Genomic DNA, 11724 nt, shown 5'->3' on the forward strand with positions numbered 1-11724 from the left:
GTCATACCTAACTAAATTAATTCTATAAATAAATCTAATAAAAATGACCTAACTAAGTTTTTTAAATAAATCTAATATAAATGAACCTAACAACGTTCTTTAAATTCATCCTAATTACAATTAGCATATAATTAAGGGAAAATTGCACCTAAATACACAAACTTTGCCAAAAATCCATATTTGACGCGAAGTTAGGATTTTACATTTTAATACACCAACTTTCGTTGTTGTCCAAATTTGACACGACTTAATTCTTAAAAATTCAAAAAACAACTCCTTTTTGTAAATAATTATACAAATACCCACTTATGTTATAATTTGGGACATTTAAACCATAACAAGATATTTCCTTATGATGTTTTCTTTTAAACCATTTTAGGTGCGGATCAAAGATTAAAAGAAAACATCATAAGGAAATATCTTGTTTTGGTTTAAATGTCCCAAATAATAACATAAGTGGGTCTTTGTATAATTATTTACAAAAAGGGGTTGTTTTTTGAATTTTTAATAATTAAGTCGTGTCAAATTTGGACAACAACAACAGTTGGTGTATTAAAATGTAAAATCCTAACTTCGCGTCAAATATGGATTTTTGGCAAAGTTTGTGTATTTTCACGCAATTATCCCTATAATTAACATATAATTTCACATATAAATTTCAAATTGATATAGTAACAAACTAACATTAACCTAAATTCAAATTAATAGCATAAATTATACTCGCTCCGTCCCCAAAATAAGTTCCTCTTTGTGGACAGCACGGGTTTTAAGGAAAAATGGTAAAGTGTATTGATAGTGGATAAAAATATGTTATAATTAGTATTGAGAGTTGTGAAAAAGTGTTATAATTAGTATTGTGAGTGGTGAAAAAGTGAAAAGTAAGAATAAATAAAGTATTATTAGTGGTGGGGTAGTTGTCCAAAAATGGAAAGAAAGAAAGATGAACTTATTTGGGGGACGTCCCAAAAAGGAAAAATAGGAACTTATTTCAGGGACGGAGGGAGTATAAGTTAGACGTACTAACCGGAAATAGCTAATTCCGGCGACCGCAGCGGCGGTCCGACGACGACAGGGGCTGTGAATTAGGGTTGGGAATTAAATAAAATAACTTAAATGTATAAAAAAAACACACACACACACCATTATCACTTACCAGGCGAGGTCTCCGGTGGCGGCGAGGCAGGATGAACCAGGCAGAGCTTTGGCGGGCGCGGGGTCGGACGGCAACGCGGGGTTGGAAGGCAGCGACGTTCGTCGGAAGGCGGACGGCAGCGGGCGTCGGTGTCTTCCACGGTGGGGCAGCGAAAATCGATAGGAAGCGGCGAAAATTGACGGTAAGGCGGAAGAAAGGGGCTAAAATCAAAATGGGGAAAAAAAACCCAAAGTATAATCCGTGGATTTAACGACCATATTTCGAATTAGCGACCGATTTTTCGATCGCTGGAAAAAAATTATTTTTTTAAAAAAAATTCGATTATTAACGACCGAATATTCGGTCGCGACAATTAATTATTAATTTTTTAATTTTATTAATATCATTTAACGACCGAATTCCGGTCGCTAATATTAGTTAATATTAAATTAATTTAAAATAACAACGACCGTTTTAGAAACGGTCGTTAAAAATACACGAAAATTAAAAATTCCTTTCCGAAAAATTTATTAACGACCATTTAATGACCATTATGGCCGGTCGTTAACATAAAATTATTTTGAAATTATAAAAAAGAGTTAACGATCGAATTTCGATCGTTGATATGGTCGTTAAAAATTAGCGACCGTTTCTTTCGGTCATTATATTTAAAAAAAATAAAAATAAAAAAATAAAATACAATTCGGTTGTTAAATTGAAAAAAACGGTCGTTACGCCCGCCTTTTTAAAGACCGAAATTTTCGATCGTTAATTTCGATCGTTAGAAGCGCAGTTTCTTATAGTGTTTACTTTACACTATATTGGAATTAATTTTTAACTCCATAACATTTTTCTTATAATTATGAATTGTATTGTTTTGTTTTGCCTCTCTTCACGTTTTTTAAGGAGTCAAAGTCAAGAAGCGAATCCCTACAAAATAGGAAGCATGGAGATAAGGGAAGAAAAGTTAGGGTTGAGGGAGTTAGTTGCTACAAACGTGGAGAAACCCTAAACTACCTCAATGTCCACTACTCCAACTCTTGCAGCCACGATTCTAGGCTTGGGGAACAAGATTGGAGTCGCCTATAAAAGATGAGGATAAGTCCTCATTCTGTATGGAACTTGAGATAGAAATAGGTTGTCTTTGTACGAGTGTGTTTCTGCGTGTTAGGATAACATCTGTTATAGCACTCATTGTTTTGTAAGGTTTTGGAGTATAGCTCTTGAGTCGAGTTTCTTTCTTTAGTGTGAGAGTGTCTTTTGTTCAATACCTAAATCTTTGTAAAGGTGTTGAACGTGAGTGTAAGTCATTCTCATGTTAAGTTTTGCTATAGGGCTTCTACAAGTTATATTTACGTTGCTTTAATTTATGTGTGTACTTGTCTGTTTCTCTAACACAGTGCACAACATCCTATCCATAAAAAGCAATACTTCACACTATAATTTTATTTTTTTAATGGCCGTGTCGAAAAGAAGTAAGTCAAGTGAAGTGCGACGAAGAAAGTATTTTTATAAGTAACATGTTAAAGTGCTCAAATTGATATATAATAATAAAAATAAATTATGTTGAATCAACCTACTTTTTGTTTGTCATCATTGTTGGATATAGAAAAGTGAATTATCCGAACAATGCATTATATCTAATTGAATAATTCATTATCCCTTCAAATTATTAATATATAATATATTATTTTGTTTGGCTTGTTTGGTACATCGAATAATAACAATATTAGATCTCTCTAGATTGACGTCTTATTTTTCTCTTGATTCACTCTCAGCTTTGTACCTTATGTTTTCATGACAGATCTGAGGAACCTCTACTATGTTGGGTCCTCAAAGAGCTTTGTTTTGAATGGGCCTTTGGTGTGCTCAATCTCACTTAATAAAATTAAATAAGATGAGCTTAAATACCATTCTCATCATTCCTAAAATTAATTCATCAAAAACTAATTCATAAATCTCTAGATGGACAGGATGAAGAAGATAACAAATCTCAAGTACTTTAAAAATTGTTTCCCATGCCCTCAAAAAAAAAAAAAAAAAATTGTTTCCCATAAGGATACGTTTATTTTGATGAGAAATGAGAAAAAAAAAAAAACTTATATTTTCACTTATTTTTCACCATTTTCACATGTTTACTATGATGGAAAATTTTCTTCAGGCGGGGTGGAATACTTTCTTGAATAGCTCATTTCTCTCCAATGTTGAATAATATTATCTTATGATAGGGGTGTGAAAATATTTTTCAACATTTTCTCATCTTTTCATATCTAGTAAACATATGATAAGAAACACTCTGAGGGAGCAATGAACGAAACCCTAACCCTAGCCTAGCCCCGCCGTCTTCTTGATGCAGTCTCCGTCGGATTCCGGTGGCCGCGTCGGCAACAACTTTGTGAACATCGGACGTCCCTTGCCTGTTTCCAACAATTTTTCTATTAATTCCGCTGGAGTTAACGTACATGGGAGAAACTCTGGCTCGGCGCAGCCAACAGTTCCACAAGGAAAAGATCATGGTTCTTCGATGGATCCTTCGCTGGGTTCTACTGAGTCGGCGGATAAACCTGTTGTTCAAACTCCGGCGTTGAAATCTTACGCTGATATTGCCACTAATAGGGTTCCTCGTAGGCCTGATATGGCTGCCCATCACTTTCATGCGCTTCGGCCCACCAGAGAAGGAGATCACGTTTGTTTCAAGATGCCGAAGGATCTTCTATCTAAACAACTGTCGCTGTTCGAACATGCCTTGACGGGAAGACTGTTCCTGCGTAAAGGAGAAAAACCCAAACCTGCTATGATTGTCAAGAGGGAACTTTCGAAGCTTTGGAATATCAAAGAGACATGGCAAATTATACCTTTGGGAAAAGGGTATTATACGATGGTTTTTCAAAATGCGGAGGATAAATTAAGTGCTAAAGCTAAGCCGGTTTGGGAAATTTTTGATGGCCATATTAGAATGAGGGAATGGGTGAAAAATTTTGATCCTTTTAAGGAACATTCCTCATTAGCCAATGTTTGGGTGCGTATTCATTACCTTCCCATTGAATATTGGCACGCTGAGGTGATTTCGGGCATAGCAAGGTACATAGGGCACCCGATCAAGATTGATGGAGCTTCTATTACTCGAGACTTTGGACAGTTCGCGCGTATTCTGGTGGAGCTTGATATGTCAAAGCCTCTTCCTAATACCTTACTCTTTGATGCGGATGATTTTTCTTTTCACGTGGAATTTACCTATGAATATTTGCCTTTTTACTGTTCTAGGTGTAAAATCACGGGACATTCACAGGATAAATGTCGCAAAGTTAACTCTAATGCTGGGGGGAGCGTTAAGAATGTTGATTTAAAACAACCATCAAAAAGTTCAGCTTCGGGGAAGCAATGGCAAGAAATCTTGGATTCACAGGGTGAATCGGAGCAGGCTGATGGTGGTCAAAAGGCTGGGAGACTGGATTCTCCAGATAGTGGAATGGTTACTCAGAAGCATTCTAAAGAAGATGACAAGGAAACACGGTTTTCTGAGCAGCAGGAAACAGTCACTGGTGTAGGGACAAATGAATGGACACAGGTTGGCAGCCCGCACCAGGTTAAGGAGCAGCAGCGTATGGTTTGCTCCCACGAACCAACGCAAGAGATCCCTATGAAAAATACCTTTCAAGTTTTAGAGGCAGATGAAGGTGTGGAGATGGCCTCAGGACCGGAAAAGCTTCAGGCTTGTTTAAAGCCTGTCCAGCATTCTGTTTATGATAATGTCGTACTACAAGAGATTTCGGAAAGCGATGACTCGGATCAAGACTCTGTACCTGACAAGGAGGATAAGTTGGAGGAGGAGGAGGTGCCGCAACAAAGCTCTATTACTGCCCTAGAGAAGAAAGCGCAGAGACTTGATCAAATTCTCGCTCTTGCTAAAGAGCCGATGGAACAGCCACCGGTGACTACTAAGAGAGGCAGGGGGAGACCGCCTAAACACGAGCAAGCTTCGAGGGTCAATAAATCTGACAGTATAAAGGGACGGCTAAGAAAGCAAGTGGACACCGGACAAAATCTCCGAGATTTTGTTATTGATTCAAGTCAAAAACCAAGTATTAGCGCCATGGAGAATATTGCGAATAAGAGTTGGGCAGATGAAGTTGAGCAGGAAGACGCTCAATGATCTCATACTTTTTGATATGAATATTATTGTCTGGAACGTCCGGGGGCTTACGGACGAATCTAGATGTCTTTTAAAGGAGCATTCTCGCTCTTTTAATCCCGTTATTATTGGTATTGTGGAACCTAAAGTGGATTTCAGCAAAGTTCCTGCTAATTATTGGCATTCCATCAACATGGTTGCTCGGCATCAAAATTCCCGCCATCGGATGTGCTCGAACATTTGGCTCCTGGCACATCCCTCAGTTGCCACGACTGTCGTTTGGTCCTCGGATCAGACGATCATTACAGATTGCGTCTGGAATTCTTTCTCCTTTCGCATTGCTGTTGTTCATGGATCTAACTGCCCTATGGATCGTCGAAAGCTGTGGATTGATCTTCTTAATCACACAAATGGCTCCACCATTTTTATGGGTGATTTTAATGCTGTGAAAGGAGCGCACGAACGTATTAGTACGGTTAGCCCCAATCGCCAGTCGTGTAGGGATTTCTGCGAGTTCATTGAAGCTACGCAATTTATCGAACCGCCCACTTCGGGGCTTAAGTTTACCTGGTCTGGGCGTCGGTTTCTTCCTCGACATGTTGAGTCTTTGATTGACCGTGTGCTGGTCTCGGACTCGTTTGCTCAGAATTGGAGGGCGATTAACACTCATGTCTTGCCAAGGGTCACCTCAGATCATTCGCCGCTGGTCTTTCAATGCTCTGGGTCGGAAGTCCGAAGAAGGAACTCTTTTAGGTTCCTGACTATGTGGACTTCTCATGATAATTTTTTGGAAGTGGTGGAACAGTCTTGGAACCAACAGATACAGACGCGGTGTCCTATTTTTCGGGTGATGGCGAAGCTCCGGAGGTTGCGTGGGGTCCTTAAGTCTTGGAATAAGGAGGTCTTCGGCAATGTGGATGTTTCTATAGGTGAGATGGGCGACAAGCTTGCTGAGATACAGGAGAGGATTTCTGCCTCAGGTTACACGGATGAGTTATTCAATGAGGAGATCGCGGCTCAGGCTGGTTTGAATGTCATTCTTTCTCGCAAGAATGAATTTTTGAGACAAAAAAGCAGAATCAATTGGCTTCAAGACGGTGATCGCAACTCGTCTTTCTTTCATAACATGATCAAGTTCAGAAAACAACACCTCAATATTGGTCACCTGCAAATCGATGGAGTTGTTACTACTGACTCTGGGCGGATTGAGCGACATATTATCGATTACTTTTCTCAGCTTTTTAAGGAGACGGATAATCGTTGGGTTGAGACGGTGGAACTTGAGGCAATTATTGAGCATTCTATTTCTGATAATCACAATGATATGCTTATTAGCCTTCCAGAGGAGGTGGAGATCTCGGCGGCGGTGCACAGTATGGAGTCGTCTAGCGCCCCTAGACCTGATGGATTCTCAGGGGCTTTTTTCCATTCTTGTTGGAAGATCGTGAAGGATGATGTTGTTAGCGCGGTTCGTGCTTTCTTTAGAAAATCATACTTGCCGAATGGGTGCAATGCCAGTACTCTAATTCTTATCCCGAAGAAGGAAGAGGTGGTAACGGTAGCTGATCTTCGTCCGATCATTCTTTCGAATTTCTTTTTCAAGATTATCTCTAAAATTCTTGCTTCTCGGCGAAGTGTGATTGCTGCTCGCTGTGTCTCGAATAACCAGTTTGGTTTTATTGCGGGTCGTTCGATTCATGATTGTATCATGTTGGGATCAGAGGGATTCAACTGTATGAAACGGGTGAATCGTGGATCTAATATGGCTTGCAAAATTGATATTCGGAAAGCTTTTGATACTATGAGCTGGAGTTTTATCCTTCAAGTGCTTAGGGTTTTCGGTTTTCATGAGAAATTCGTGAACTGGATTTCTATTATTTTTCACTCCGCCAGGATTTCGATTCTTTATAATGGGCAGTTAAGTGGTTATTTCAGTTGATCGAGAGGCGTTCGGCAAGGCGACCCTCTCTCTCCAATTTTGTTTGGGATTGCTGAGGATGTCTTAAGCCATCTCATAACGAACTGCGTAAATTCTGGTCATCTGGTGCCCATGGGCTTCAGTCGTGTGGCTAATTTTCCTACTCATCTGTTTTATGCAGATGACATTATTATTTTTTGCAAAGCCTCAGTTCGTAATGCAAGGAAAGTCAAGGAGATTTTGCATTATTATGGCGAGCTTTCTGGACAAATTTGTAGTCACGAGAAATCTAGCTTATTTTTGGCGAAGGAGTTTCTAGACGCATGGGCACTCAAATTCAGCAGGAGTTACAGTTCGCACGCGGCTCGCTCCCTGTTACTTATCTTGGTGCTCCTTTATTTGTGGGAAGAATTAAAGCGACGTACTTCATGAGCATAAAAGACAGGATTATACATAAGTTTGATAGCTGGCAAGGCCGCCAACTGTCAATGGCGGGGCGCTTGTGTCTTGTGAAATCTGTCATCCAGAGCTCGATTATACATTCTATGATGGTTTACAGGTGGCCAAAATCTCTTCTTTTAGAGTTGGATAAAAAATGCAGGAACTTCATATGGACGGGTGGTGTTGACAAGAGCGGCACCTGTCCGGTCAAGTGGAGTCGGTGTTGCGCTATGAAAGAAGAAGGTGGCTTGGGCATTCGTTCTTTCAAGACCATGAATAAGTCGTTTCTCATGAAGGCGGCCTGGAGAATTATTAAAGGACAGGATTGGGCGCAAAAGATTTTGCGTAGTCGTTACTTGGACGGATTTAGTAATGCCAAGCCCAACGTTGCTCCATCCTCGGTCTGGATTGGGTTGAAGCAGGAAGTTCCTGATCTTGTACGTGATTCGTATTCCTACATTGGAGATGGCGAGTCCACGTATTTTTGGACTGATAATTGGCTAGGCTATAAACTGGTTGACAGGCTGGGAGTTCCTCATTACATGCATGAGTTTCTCAAGTTTTCGGTGGCGGATTATTTTTACGAGGGGATTTGGCACTTTGCTGCTAGCTTTGTTGAGCGTTACCCGGAGATTGTTCATGATATACTGCTGCTCCCTATTGGCTCGACTGGTGATGTGCGTTTTTGGAGGCACTCGCTCAAAGGGGAGGTGTCGGCGGCGCTTGCTTTCCGAGAACATTGTCATAGTTTCCCGAAAGTTTCTTGGGGAAGCTGGCTGTGGGAAAGATATATCCCAGTGAGGAGATCCATCCTCTGTTGGAGAATTATTCATAGACGTTTGCCGACTCTAGATATTCTCATCCGTCAAGGTTTAATCATGCCGAATATCTGTTACATTTGTCGGATGGACGCGGAGTCTATAGACCACATTTTCTGGTCGTGCAATCGGGTGAAGGAGGTTTGGAGCTCTTTCCTTGCTTGGTTTGGGAGGGATTATCTCATCCATTGCGTTGATCTTTACTCTTTTCTGGTGGATGCGTGGAATGTGAATTTTAGCTCGCAGATTGCGAACTATTGGAAGGCGGGAATCATAACCCTTGTGTGGAAAATTTGGTTTGATCGGAACAAGATTGTGTTCGATAATGCGAGTTTTCATGGGCCTAATATCTTGAAGTTTGTCAAAGTTTACTTCCAGGAGATGGACGCCAATTTCACTAGGCTTGGATCTGTTTCGGGTGCCTGGAACGATTATGTTATTACACGTGCCATTGGTGTTCGGTCGCGAGCTGCTCCTCCTCCGGATTTGGTGAATGTTTATTGGTGGCCGCCAATCATGGACTGGATCAAGGTCAATACGGATGGGTCTGCTCTTGGGGCTCCGGGTCTTATTGCCGCGGGAGGTGTTTATCGGGATAATTGGAGTCATGTCCGGGGCTGTTTTCATGTGAAAGGTGGACATGGGTTTGCGTTTGAAGCTGAGCTTCTTGCAGTGATTACGGCGATCTCCATCGCACATGAGCGCGGATGGATGAAGCTGTGGATTGAAGCGGACTCTTTTTATGTTGTAAATCTCCTTAATTCTAAATCTGAGGATGTCCCTTGGCGTTTTGTGGCCCTTTGGAAACGTACGCTTCAGTTGCTTGCTTCGTTCCAGCTGCAAGTTACTCATATTTTCCGTGAAGGTAACACGGTGGCGGATATCATGGCGAATAATAATCGGGATGAAGGGTGGTGGCCATATGGTATTGAGGAAATAAAAGCTGCTGTTGCTAGAGACATGTCCTCACATAGTTATGTTCGTATCAGGTAGCGAGCTTCCTCCGTTTTTTATGTTGTCTGTTACTCTTGAGTTTGGGTTTGCTTGGACGTCGGGTGGGAGCGCCGGGAGTATGGCGAGGTTCTTGGGCGTGCTGGAGGGGATGTGTTGGGTCGGGCTGTGGTGCAGCCGACTCGTGGGAGAGAGAGGTGGTGGTTGCGGTTTTTGTGTGGGGGTTCCTTTGGTCGGTTGCTTCTTGGTTTGGGGTGTCGTCCCTCGTTTGTTTTTGTTTGGGCTCGTGAGAAACCGGGGTGCTTAGAGACAATGGTTAGGCCGGCGTTTCTGAAGTGCCCTTCCCGTTCTCCGGCCCTTCTTTTCTTGGTTGTTTTTACGGGCACTCTTTTCCCTTATCAAAGGTTTCTCCCCTACGGGTTTACTTTGATAAGGTTTTAATGAGGCCTGGCCCTTAGTTTGCTCCTCTGTGCTCTCAAGGGTTTGCTATTCTTTTTTCTTTCCTTTATATAATAATCGCAATTTCATCAGTAAACATATGATAAAAAAAAAATGAAAAAAAAATACTCCCTCCGTCCCACCTCCATAGTCTACTTCTCTTTTTCACATATATTAAGAAAATGCAATAAATAATGCTTGAAAAATTCAAATTGTACTTGAAAAATATAAAATATATTTAATTATTCAATTTTGCCCTTATTTATTCTATGTTTGACTATATTAAAATAAGGTTACTTTGGTAAAAAAAGAAATTTAATGCTAATTTAATTTAGAAAGTGGACTATATTGTGGGACATCTAAAAAAAGGAATAAGGGACTATGGAGGTGGGATGGTGGGAGTAATATTTTCTCATTTTTTCTTATGCATTATTTTTCAATGAAAATTTACAACCAAAATAAGTGCACCCTAATCTAATGAAAATCACGTACCTCCAAAAACCGATGCCTTCAAAAATTGATTTTCGACGAATGTAGACACGATGATTGATTGGTATTTGATAGTAGAGAAACTAAGGCATAAGGTTTAGAAGATAATTACGAATTCCTTTAAAATTGATTCCAGAAGAAGAGTTGGTCTCTTATACACTTAAATGCATGGAAAAGATAAGTCGAGTAAGGGCTGGGGGCGTGGGTCGGGCGTGGGCAAGCAGGCTGAGTGGGCTCAGCGCGGGCTGAAAACTAATTATTGTTATGGTGAAAAGTAGTAATCAACCTAAAGAAATGTAATGTTTCGAAATATTACATTTCTTAATATCAATGATTTTTTTTTACGATAATAATATTTGACCAAATAGTTAATGATTAGTTTTTCTTTTTTGGGTTAAGTATCAAATACGCTTTTAACATAAAGGCCTTTATCACGTCTAGCACCCTATGGTCAAGGTCAATTCAACTAAACCCCTGAAGTTCTTAATTTCGTGCAATTAGCCCCTCCGACTTAACGGCCATTTAACACAGTTAACTATTTAAATTTTTTTTATTTCTTTGGTGGTGGGACCCACGCATTTTTTTCTTTGTCAAGCTCATCGGAAACACGTCTCCACCGTCGCAGTAGCATCGAGCTCTGACTCGTGCACCTCCCGACACTTCTCAGCTGATGAAATCCTGCTTCCCCAACTCCAGCAGCCCCTCCGCCCTCTCCACCACCATTATCGGCGGCACCGACACCACCATTTCGAGCCTCCCCGATGACCTTGTCCTAGAATGCCTCTCTAGAGTCTCTCACTCCACCTTCCCTTCTCTCCCTTACGTCTGTTACCGCTGGGCCTACCTCCTCAACTCCCCCACCTTCCACCTCCGCCACCATACCCTCTTCCATAGCGTCCCTGCTTTCTCTCTATTTTCGCATTTTCGATTGGTCTCAATTGGCCAAAAAATATACATCATTGACCGGATGGCAATGCTGCAGTGCGACACGTGGACAGGGATGCTGGTGCCCAAGGCCGGGATGATCTTTCCAAGGAAGAAGTTAGCCATCGCCGCGATAGACGAAAAGATACTCGTATCACATGTAACACCTTATACTCGACTTGTGTTCAACTAAACCCCCGAAGTTCTTAACTTGGTGCAATTAAACCCTCTACCCTAACGGTGTTAAACGACCGCTAAGTCGGATGGGCTAATTGCACGAAATTAAGGATTTCAGGGGTTTAGTTGAACCGACATCGACCATAGGGTCCTAGACGCATATTTGATACTTAACCCTTTTTTTTTCTCTCTTTATCATTTTTCTGCATTTTATTTATTTATGTGATGTGTTTGAATTTTTTTTCTTTTTTTTTTCTTCATCATCTTTTCTTTTGTTCTTTTTTTTTAATTCTACTATTTTTTT

General features: G+C 40.7%; 1 protein-coding gene across 1 annotated transcript; it reads left to right on the top strand.

Moving 5' to 3' along the window:
- Positions 1-5301: 5301 nt before the first annotated feature.
- LOC131008375 (uncharacterized) lies at positions 5302-7203 on the top strand. Its single transcript, XM_057935259.1, has one exon. The coding sequence runs from the start codon at positions 5302-5304 to the stop codon at positions 7201-7203; it is 1902 nt and encodes a 633-aa protein (XP_057791242.1).
- The last annotated feature ends 4521 nt before the right edge of the window (positions 7204-11724 follow it).

Source organism: Salvia miltiorrhiza, chromosome 2 (genome assembly GCF_028751815.1).
Source record: "Salvia miltiorrhiza cultivar Shanhuang (shh) chromosome 2, IMPLAD_Smil_shh, whole genome shotgun sequence".
Lineage (NCBI taxonomy): Eukaryota > Viridiplantae > Streptophyta > Magnoliopsida > Lamiales > Lamiaceae > Salvia > Salvia miltiorrhiza.

Bases quoted from the DNA above. Each gene is read 5' to 3' on its own strand.
- LOC131008375 (XM_057935259.1), top strand. From the start codon at position 5,302: ATGAATATTATTGTCTGGAACGTCCGGGGGCTTACGGACGAATCTAGA.